Genomic DNA, 11,867 nt, shown 5'->3' on the forward strand with positions numbered 1-11,867 from the left:
GAGCTGGCACCCAGCAAAACTGAACATCTATCCCTCCCCGATGTAATCTTAACAAGCTGTGAAATATTTCTATCAATAGGTCTTCTCTGACAGATGTCGTTGACTGAATGCTTTTAATAACTGCTAAGGAGTCTGTGAATAATATCACCCTATCAGGTCTGACCTCTTCAACCCACTGTAATGCTATAATGACTGCCACTATTTCTGCTGTATATACGGATAGCCTATCCGATAATCGTTTTGAGATATTTATTTAGAATTCTGGTATATGTATTCCAATTCCCACACATTCCTGTTTGTTTTTAGATCCATCTGTATAGATTTTTAGATAATTATGGAAACTGTTTCTCAGATAGCTGCTAGTCTGTATTCCCACTTCCTCTATGTCCTCTGTGTCTCTCCAGCTTCTATGAGTATTGTGTTAATGGGAGTTGTCTTAATGGCTCCAATGCATATCCGTAAGGCTCTGTATTGTAATTTATAAATTTTTTCCAATGTTGTTTTTGCTGCTGCATCATATACTATGCAACCATAATCTATTGATGACCTCACGCATGCTCTATATATGTCAATTAGTGACTGTTTTTCTGCACCCCAGTTGCATCCCGCCACCACTCTCAGTAAATTAATAACTTTTTTTGTTTGCATTTAGTTTCCAATTGCTTTATGTGTGTTTTCCATGTGTACTTACTATCAAACCACAATCCCAAATACTTAAATTCATATACTTTTTCCATTGGCTGCTGATATAGAAAAAGCTTTTGTATATGACACTTTCGCTTGTTTGTGAACACCATATAACAGGATTTGCTTGTTGATATTTTAAATCCCCACTTGAATGACCACTTCTCTACTTTCCCTATTGCTTTCCTAATGTTCTCTAACACATATGTCTCATTTCTTCCTCTCATCCATATGGCCCCATCATCTGCATATAACGCTGATTTGATGTGTCCATCTAAATCTGAAAATATATCATTAATCATAATGTTGAATAATATAGGGCTACTTGCGCTCCCCTGGGGAATGCCATTATTTACCTTAAACTCTGGAGAAATTTCTGATCCAACCTTTACTCTAATTTTCCTATCTGTTAAAAAGTCTAGTATCCAGTTATAAATCCTTCCTTCAAACCCCATTCTATTTAGTTTAATAAGTAGTCCTTCCCTCCACATAGTATCATATGCCTTCTCAATGTCAAAATACACTATTATCATCAGCTCTTTCATTTTCAGTGCCTTTTCTACCTCATTACTTACTCTAACGAGAGCATCTGTTGTGGAGCGCCCTTTCCGAAATCCATTTTGTATATTACTCAGTAGTCCTCTCTGTTCCATTACATGTGATAACCTACGAACTATTATCCTCTCCAACCATTTGCATAAGTGAGATGTCAGAGCTATGGGTCAATAATTACCAGGATTGGTTGGGTCTTTACCAGGTCTGCTAAACTTTTCCAACTTCTCGGTATTATTCCATCCTTCCATATTTTATTGAACAGTCTTAACACTAGCTTAATTGACCCTACTGGCAGCTGTCGGGATCATGGCATAACATAACTGGTCTTGTCCTGGGGCTGTATATCCCGTGCCAAGCAGAGCTATATTGAGTTCTGTTATTGTAAAATCCACATCTAAAGTTGTTGTACCATCTTCCCTCTTCAGCTTCACATCCTTATTTTCTCTGAGTGCCAGGTCTTTCTGTTGCTTATGAATATCCATAAGGTGATCACCACTATGCACAGCCGCAAAAGCCCTACCCAACATCTCTGTCTTTTCTTTGTCTGACACCACCGTCTTTCCTCCATCTATCAAAGCTGGGATTTTAATCACTTTCCTTTTCCCACTCATTCTTTTAAACATAGACCATATATCCCCTAACTCTACACCTCTACCTATGGTGGAACAGAACTCTCTCCAATTTTTCTTTTTGGTTAACTTAATTGTCCTACGTGCCACTGCCCTTTTCCTTTGAAAATCAAAAACACTCTCTTGTGATGAATTCTTCTTTAATGTTTTAAAGGCTTTGTTTCGTTCTTTTACAGCTCTGCTACACTCCTCATTCCACCAGGGGATCACTTTCTTCCTGCCCTTTGTTGTTCTGTTTGGAATACTTAAATGTGCTGCATTTATAATGTGTTCTGTAATTTGCTTTGTGCATTCCTCTATATCACCTTCTAACGTCACAAGGTTTGCTGACTTCGTACAACATAACCTAAATTTTTCCCAGACTGCTTTCTCAAAGCACCATCTGTTAATTGTACTTCCTTCTTGGAAACATACATTTGTGTTAACAATAGTGAGAACTGGAAAATGGTCACTTCCTATGGTAGAATCATTCATAACAAACCATTCACATGCGTTTACCAAATTATCTGATACCAGTGTAATATCTAAACATGATGTTTTACCCCTATTCACATCCATTCGTGTTCCCTGTCCATTATTAATGCAGACCAGTCATCTTTCTTCCATCATTTCTTCAATTATGTCCCCATTATTATCTGTGTGATTGCTGCCCCATAAGCTGTTGTGTGCATTGAAGTCCCCACACCATATTTCTTTCCTGTATACAGTCCCTGCCATTTCATTAAGTTTATTGATATCTAAGTTTTTGCATGGGTTATAGAAATTAATCAATTTAACATTTCCCTCTTTCCTTGGGCTATAGATTTCAGCTATTATACATTCTGAATCTTCTGAGCTTGGGGATTCCCTGTAGGCAAACTCATCCTTGATAAAGGTGATGCACCCTCCACCAGTTTGGTTGGGTACGGCATTTTATAACGTTAGAAACTACATTACCCATAATGTGCAGCGTAACATTGAAATACATCCGTGTGGTTGTTGATGCTCACTTTAGTTAATTTCATTTATTTGTTCTGCTCATTACGCCTCATCTGTTTGTTACCTAATTAAAACCAAATGTAACATGTGCTGTTTAAAAATAAGTTATCACATAGCCTTTATCTCAAACCACGGGTAGCCTATAAAAATGTGGTATGACTGATTAGGTTCAAAACCAATCATAGCATTTGTAAAGTCGATGTGTCCACTCAAATTCCCTTTAAGGTGGAGTTTAATCTTTCATCGTCAGGATGGGGGCGACAAAGGAACGATTTGACAGCTTGTCAGGCAGCAGAGGGAGAACTTCCTGCATATAACGTTAGTTTATAGCTGGTGGTTTTGTTATTTGCGTTGTTGGCCTGTTCTTGCTATTCCGTCGACTTCAATCCAGTCATGACATCCACATTAGACGAAAGCAGCAAGGAAAAGGTAAGTTAAATGGGCCTTAGCATGTAGTTAAAGTGCACCTAAAGTCAGACCTGGTAGCATTAAGGTTGCTAACGATATAGCTAACACTAACGATTGCTTTCTGGCTAAGTTGTTTCCGCTAACTTGTGTTGTTTTCTGTCTACACGACGCTAGCATCTGGCTAAAGCGAGCTAACGTTTTATAGATAACGCTACCAAGAAGCGGGTAACGTTAAAACGAGGAGTGTCAAACTGCATGTATGCAGAACAGTGTTGTTTGCTAATGTTACCTAACTTACTGAACGTGTCAAAACATGGAACGTTAACGTTCACGACAACGTATAATATAGTTAGCGTTAAAGTTACAGAAAAGTAACATCACTGTATCTCTTCTACGTGTTTAACGTTACTCCATTAACGCTGTGCAGTAAACTGGCCTGTGACAACTCAGCTGACTTTGAGCTAAAATTGTTAGCGTTCTTACAGGTGTCCAGATAACTTTAACATTGCCTTCTTGTTTAATTTTTTGGAGAGGTGTGTATTCAACGTTATGGTCATTTTGGAGGATATAGTTTGTGCTCCTGTTGAGCTGTATTGCGTTATACTGAGAAGAGTTTCTAATATTTTCTCTATCCTTTGTACGGTATGCAGTCTATTAAATCAATGAGGTAAGACTATAGACTGTGTATAAAAAGTAAGACTACAAACGACAGCCTCAAAAATGAACACAAAAACTGAACATTGTATCCTTGATAGGTGTACCAAAAAAACTGGCACACTAAGTGTAAGGTGTATTCTTTCACCAGCAAGATAGTTAGTCAAGACTGTTTATTCTTTATGTTATAACAGATCAAGGAGAGTGTGGGATTAGCTCTTAAAACAGTTGCCTTATTGGCTAAGATTGTGCTGATACAGTTAAATATGTGAATTATACTGACTATACTGAATTACAATTATTGGTATTATTAAAACAATATTCAAAATGCAACAGATATGAATTGTGCTTGATTCGTGTCCCTCGTTTTACAGTTTAAAAAGAAACCTTCAGAGAGGCAAAACTGTAGACAAATCAAAACAAGACACAGTAAATAAACTGGCGTTTATCATATAGTCCAGAGGGATGATCAGACGAGAAACCTGCTGCATATTTCTTAAAAGCAGAATTTGAAACTACGTGACCACAAATTTCTTTTTAAAAATTGCATTTGTACTTGACAAGTGATCATTTTTGTGTGTACACATAACATCAGCCAGCTACATTTGTTTGGATAACCTGGTGTATTCTTTCTACTTAGATGCGTGCTGTGTCTGTGGATCTAAACAATGACGCCTCTCTTCTCATTGACATTCCTGATGCACTCTGTGAAAGGGACAAAGTCAAGTTTACTGTCCATACAAAGGTAAAAAGTTTGTATCCCATGACATAAATTTACTCCTAACCTTAAGGATATTATATAAAGGTATTTGCTGATATGTTGACAGTTGTCCTTACAAAACACTTAACATTTGGTCTGTTCCCAGACCACACTTAGCTCTTTCCAGAAGCCAGAGTTCTCCGTTCCCAGGCAGCATGAAGACTTCAACTGGCTACATGACACCCTGGTTGAGACAGAGGAATATGCTGGGCTCATCGTGAGTTAGACTACTGAGTTTAATTGTATATTACACATTAACACCATTTAACCTGAACCGTGAACCATTTATTTCCTGCTGAACATCTATAGATTCCTCCAGCGCCCCCAAAGCCTGACTTTGAGAGCCCAAGAGAGAAGATGCACAAACTGGGGGAAGGTGAAGCCACCATGACCAAGGACGAGTACACTAAAATGAAGCAGGAGCTGGAGGCGTGAGTTTGACACTCAAACAAACATGCACTTATTGTTTAACAAAAACATCTTCTTGCTATTCGTATTGTCTGCGTAATGTACACTCTTTTCTTTTCAGTGAATACCTGGCTGTTTTCAAGAAAACTGTTCAAGTGCATGAAGTCTTCCTGCAGAGATTGTCCTCTCACCCCGTTTTAAGCAAAGACAGAAACTTCCAGATTTTCTTAGAGTATGACCAGGATGTGAGTTCCTCATAATGCTGACTTCCTTTCCCGAGTTGTCAGTTGGAAAGACAGGAAGTAGCGTTTGCTGGATACTTGTGACCCATAGCTTACATCCTGCTGTGATCAGCAGTTATGCTTATATTTGTAGTCTTTGTCAATCAGTATTTGTGGTGTTCGTTACAGAGCATAGCTAAGAGTTAAATTAATAATTAAATAACTATTGACTATTGTACAATCACAAACATTACTTCAGCCCCTACTTAGTCAAATTGCATGCTTTAATAAATAAATCACAGTGCTCTTAATATGTATTCCTTTATAAATCCTGTCATTTTAGCTGACTGTGAGAAGAAAAAATGCCAAGGAAATGTTTGGAGGATTCTTTAAAAACATGGTGAAGTCGGCCGACGAGGTCCTTATCTCAGGAGTAAAGGTGGGGCTTTTGCATGATCCGCTTACAGTATATAACAGAATAACAGATGCAGTGCTGTTGGCACTTCCTCAATTACCTTTGTCTGTGTGTGTTTGCTATCCACACAGGAAGTCGATGACTTTTTTGAGCAGGAAAAGACGTTCCTTCTCGACTACTACAGCAAGATAAAAGATTCCACTGCCAAAGCAGAGAAAATGACTCGCTCACACAAAAGTATTTGAGAGTTTATTAGCATGTTAAAATGCATTTTGGAATTTTGCTTAGTTTTAATTGCTCATCTCCGTTATTACAGATATTGCGGATGATTACATTCACGTCTCTGCCACTCTGAACAGTATCTCTGCTGATGATAGCACAGCAAATAAGAAGTGAGTGTGGTTTAAAATTTAGTGACTTTTATGCAAAGACAAACTAGTGTATGAAGATTTTAAGCAATGGTTCTCGTTTGGCCATATCTTGTGGACTGCAACAAATCTCTGCTTGTAGAGGTGAATTGTTACTTTTTTTATTTATATCTCATGGCTTTGCTTTTTTTCTCAGACACCTGGAGAAGTTGTCAGACCTGTTTGAGAAGCTCCGAGTGAGTAGAACTTCAAAAACCAACAAACTGAGACACCTTTGTAAATATTTGTCCAGATTTCCAGATTACCACTGTTATGTGTCTTCATTTGTGTCCTTGCAGAAAGTAGAGGGAAGAGTAGCATCTGACGAGGAGCTGAAACTCACAGAGCTGCTAAGATATTACATGAGAGACATCCAGGCCGCCAAGGTGAGACATGTTTACCTATTCCTACAAGATGCGCAGATTCACAGCTATGTTGTAAAAGTTGTGTTTATGAAGTTCCATTATTGCTGTATTTCAAACACTTTATGCATCCCAGTCTGACCAGATAGAACAATACTCATTGAAATAACAAACAATCTGCAGTATACTACAGATCAGGGCTCAGTATTAATCATCATTGTCCTTTTACAAGTAAATCTGAATGAAGATTTAGGAATAAAATTTGTCACATTAACCTCTCTGCAACCCGCCAGGACCTTCTGTACAGGCGAGCTCGGGCGTTAGCTGACTATGAGAACTCTAACAAGGCTTTGGATAAGGCTCGACTGAAGAGCAAGGATATCGCCCAGGCAGAGGAGTACCAGCAGCAGTGCCTGCAGAAATTTGACAAGCTCTCAGAGTCTGGGAAGAAAGGTTTGTGCGTCCGCGCATCTGAGATGCAGGCTTATTCTTTACTGGTTTCTTTGTGTGTAAAATGGCATGCACTGTCCAAGCACTTTTTAACTGAATGCTGTCATCCTCACAGAACTCACCAGTTTCAAGGGCAGGCGTGTTGTTGCCTTCAGGAAGAACCTCATAGAGATGGCTGAACTCGAGATAAAACACGCCAAGGTGAGCGGCTTACCATCACACCTTGTACTTTGTAATGAAGTGTGGTGATTTTCACGCTCTCGCATGCACCTGCTAACATCATCAGCAGGAATATCTCAATCATCATCATATGTTACAAGGTGATAAATTAGTGCTGGGCAACGATTACAATTTTTAATTGCATGATTTTCTGCGATTAATCACATTAGTTATGTGCAAAATTGAATAATGAATTCTAAAGTAGTCTATTGCGCACTTTTAATTTAAATGTACTGCTATATACACAAAAGTGCAATAACATATGGTTTGCAAACACTTAAAACAAATAAGGTGCTTTTTACCAGCAAATCTCGGTTCTGATTCCAATCCCTTCACCACAAATCTTGTCACCACTTGCTCATCTTCCCCTTCATGGCTAAAGTGAAAGGAGTTTCTGTACTAGAGGGGCGTCTCTGGGGACTCATATCTAGGAAAATATTAAATGCATAAATATATATTGGAATCATTTGTAGACATCATTCGTTTACCTTCAATATAAAAGGTGAATGTCAGCTTGTGACTGGGAAACATTTAAAATTTTTATTGGATCATGGATGTCCTCGTGACTCGGACTAGGAGTATTAATACTGTTTTCTCCTGTCTCCACAGAACAATGTGAGTCTATTGCAGGGATGCATTGACCTGCTCAAAAGCAACTGATATGTTTTCAAGTGTTCCTGTCCTACCATCACCAAGTGACCAGTCATAGCAAATGGAAACCTGGCGTCCTCGGGGCCTTGCATGGACATGACTCCAAGCCCCATCTCTGCTCCTACCCATGGGTCTGATGCCACTTAAAAACCCTGCTGGAGACTAAGTGTCTTGTTCACAGAATGTCTTCATGTTTACAGAGTCCCTGTCCTCTGCTCCATGATCCATCCTTTTCCAATATCTTTGGAAGTCTAACTCATTGTGAGTGCCTCCAGATAATGAGGCTGCCAACATTAAGGTCTTCGTTTCCTTTGCAGCACCAGTAGAGGTGATCCCCCCCCCCCCCCCAATTTTTTGTTTTCTCATTTCTTACATTATGCACATAATAGAAATCCTTGTCTTTTTTTGATCGTACTTCTGCCTCCATAAATTCAGCCTCCAACCTATTCTTTCATATACCCTTTTAAATTTTTTCTTGGAGAATGTTTTTCACATAGCCATAACTTAAGTTTTATGATTCATATGTTTAATCTGTTGGGATTTTCTTTGTTTGCTAATGGGACAGTTTTACAGAAACAAAGCTAGTCCCTGGAAAAACATCCTCATGCTTTGAATTCCCGGGTTCTGAGATTAGAGTGCAGACAAACCAACCCTGTAGTAAGGAAACTCATGACCAACTTGGTAATCAAGACAGATCATCTTCAAGTGTTCAAGAATAGCTGCACGTCACCTCAGGAATGGACAGCTGGATCGGTCCCCATTTTCTTGTTTGTAAGAAGTGGCTAGTTTTGCAAATATGGATGAGCGAGAGATTGGTGAGGAGGAGAGTAAGTCAAACAATAAGTTAATTGAGCATTTTTTATCTCGGCAAAATAAACATTAGTAATGACTGAGTCTGCATTTTGTTATTTGCACAAGGCACTCATAATACCCCTGCACTACATGTATTACGTCCTCAGCAGCTTCGTCGCCCAACCAACTGCCAATTCACTCTTTCCTTTTAAGTGTGTAATTATTGTTTTTCTTTATTTTTCCCTGAATTCCCCTTTTGTTATTGTTGGGGTCTCCTATCAGACCTGTTGCATTTACCAGATCTTCTAAACAGTTTGTTAATTTTAAACAGTTACAAAAACATGCACTAAGAAGATGGAGAAAAAAAACCCTTCACAATCAAGACCAGGCTCGGTGGAGCGTTAAAATGCATTGTAGTTTTATAAGAAATTGAATGTATTTCTAATGGATTCCAGCTGTGTGAATTCCTTTACATGACACTTTTCTTACAGAACATTAGCATTTTATAAATTTGTAATAATGGCATTGAATAAACTCCTACTTTCCCAAGTTTGATCTGTGACCGTCTGTATTGTGGTTTTGTGTTGTATGAAAATACAGTCTGTGTTTTAAAGAGCTACCCATCATACCACTAGGTGGCGGAGTCTGTCTATCCACTGTATCCTGCTTTTACCGTGTGGGCCCTTGAACTTAAACACAGCTGGATGCATGTTTGTGTTAAATCCATTGACCACAGTGGATCCTGGGATGGGACCATGTGGTGTATTAGGTAAGCTTTGAGGAAATGCCAGAGAGCTCGTGGGAATTGCCATCACCAAAATGCACATTTCATGTCCTACATTTTGAGCAGCACTAAGCAACATGACCTAAACAAATAATCTGCACAGAAACTGAACTGCTAGTCTTTGCATTACAGTGTGTTACCTTATTGATGGTATGTATTTAAAGGCATGGTTTTAAGAAATTTATTTTGTAACATGCCACATGTGGTGTTGCTATCGATTATTGGAAAAATGTTGTGCTTAATAACTTCATTTAGCTGCACTTGAGTAATTCCATGCACACAGCGGTGAAAGGTTACACCTGAATGAGACGTGGAGAGGTCTTAATGACCACGTGCGTAGACTGGGCATACAGTACCAGTCTATGATGGATTTGTCAATATTGACACCAGTGGTGCAGTCAGAGTGACTTGTTCTGGTCCTTTCACTGATTGGATGAAATCACAGCCAATGAGATCATAACACATCATCAGTACAAACGGGTTAGTTTGCAAATTGCGATCATCGGAGCAAACAGTATTTAAGAATTGCTCTGGAGGATCCAAAGAACAAGGCCTCTTTTGGAACATGAAGAGGAATAAGTAGCCTGAGGTGTCAGTTTTATGGTGCCAGGATCTAGGCATTTACTTACAGTATGCATATTTCCCTTCAATGTGTGAAAATACGCAGTTACTGATCTGAGTGTCTGTCTGTCTGATCTGATCAGAATGAAACAGAAAAGTATCAGTCCTAAATTTAGTTTGTTTTTTTTTATGTTCCCTTTATGTAGCTGCTGTGTTATTATGATAAATAATTTTCTCCCTCCCTGCTTTAATCACAGAACTAAAACTTTTGAAGCAATGATGCCCTGTGTAAAAAATGTCTGCGCTGGTGTAAAGGAACACATCTGCTTGCTTCAAAGACTTATTTCGCTGATTTTATGAATTTCCTTATCTCCCCTCGGGCACGCATAGATAATTTGCAGTCTCTAAATGTATGATAAGGAGTAAGATTTTGCTCATTTTCTGAGCTTTTGGGGACCATAGAGATTTGCCATTAATTAAATCGACAACATCGAAACTATCAGGCCCAGGAATTTGCAAATGCATAATGGAGCGCTATCATTAAAAGGACAGAGCAAATACTGGGGGGAAAAGGCATGCGTTCACGTGTATGTTTTCATGCTGTGTCATGTCATGAAATACAAGTGAGTTTGTGAGTCTATTACCATTACCTGCCTACATCTTAACTTAGACTAACTGAGCCTTTGAGAGCACTTGCCTCATGTCCAACAGTTCTGTACTGTTCAAATGAAAAGTCATGATAAATGCAGACAGAAGCCTTGGAGCAGGAATGGAGGCATGAAGCATGAAGTCCTCCTCAAATAGAAACTGTGTCCTCAGAAGGGACTCGCTACAAAAAATTGCACCTGCAGGGCTTGCTGACGTAACTGAACTGTCTGCACTTCCTTAGTGAAACAGAACAGGATGCTTTGTCCTGGTTCCCATCAGGTAGAATTTGCACACAACTACAGTTGACCTTTCTACCTCTTGAGCTGCACTATACAGTAAGTGTAAAGACAGACCAGCAACACTGACACTGTGGCCTCATATCTCTCTGACATTTGCACCCTCCCTACCTAGAGAGTCTCAACACAAGGGGCTCATACAACAGTCTTCTTCTTTAGCTTCACACAGCAGACTGCAAGTAGAAAATTAAGGAAAACTAACCACCAACTGTCTTTCAAGGGAGCCGTTTGGCAGTTCCAGTATTCAGGTTTTAGCCGTCATTATACTGACGCACAGTGACAAATTACCAGCTTTCTTTAGTTACATGTGGTAACTTAATCAATGAAAATTAAAGGAATACAATTACAAAAATACAAGTTTTGTAGCACATAGGAGTTGTAGAAAATCTTAAGGGCAAGTTTTTACTTCCTTCCACAATGCCATTATGTCAATAAGCCAACACTAAAAAGCTCAAAGGACAAACCTTTTCTGGGTTAGTGTGCCCTGCCCTGCTCAGGCAGTCATCTGCTTTCACGCACACAACATCATCTGAAATTCTAAATAATTTACATGCACACACCAACAAGGCAAGTATTTCATCTCATCACACAACAGAAATATTTTGAGTGTGATTCATCATGTACATTCCTCAGCAGTTGCTGAAGTAAAAAGGCTAGTTATCATCTTGATTATCACAATATGCAAATACTAGAGCAAGACAGAGCTGAGCAAGCAAATCTGGCCAGTGCTAACACATCAATTTACTGCAGCTATGTGATCACTGACCCTGGTTCATCTGCATCAGATGAGAAACACTTGCTGTTTAGAGAGGATAAAGAGTCATATGATTATTGGTTTGTAACTAGTTAGATATTTTGCATCTCAGGATATGACCAGTTTTCATAAGCAAGGAAAGATATGACCTAGGACACCAGCTGAATATAATTATTATTATGTTGTAGGATAGAAAACAAGCTGCAAACTAAAGTGCCATTGAACACGGTT

The 11,867-nt window shown here is 38.9% G+C and overlaps 1 protein-coding gene across 1 annotated transcript; it reads left to right on the plus strand.

Annotated features, from left to right (window-relative positions):
- The first annotated feature begins 3,087 nt into the window (after window positions 1-3,087).
- Window positions 3,088-9,153, plus strand: snx5 (sorting nexin 5). Its single transcript, XM_038736964.1, has 13 exons — window positions 3,088-3,275; window positions 4,549-4,653; window positions 4,775-4,885; window positions 4,978-5,099; window positions 5,198-5,321; window positions 5,641-5,736; window positions 5,844-5,949; window positions 6,029-6,104; window positions 6,277-6,316; window positions 6,419-6,505; window positions 6,775-6,934; window positions 7,047-7,132; window positions 7,760-9,153. Exons 1-13 carry the CDS (start codon window positions 3,240-3,242, stop codon window positions 7,808-7,810), a joined length of 1,200 nt encoding a protein of 399 aa, XP_038592892.1. The 5' UTR covers window positions 3,088-3,239; the 3' UTR covers window positions 7,811-9,153.
- Window positions 9,154-11,867: the final 2,714 nt, after the last annotated feature.

This window comes from Micropterus salmoides, unplaced genomic scaffold (genome assembly GCF_014851395.1).
Source record: "Micropterus salmoides isolate LMB-PRFRI ecotype aquatic unplaced genomic scaffold, ASM1485139v1 Ms_hic_scaffold_22, whole genome shotgun sequence".
NCBI classification, from domain to species: Eukaryota; Metazoa; Chordata; class Actinopteri; order Centrarchiformes; family Centrarchidae; genus Micropterus; species Micropterus salmoides.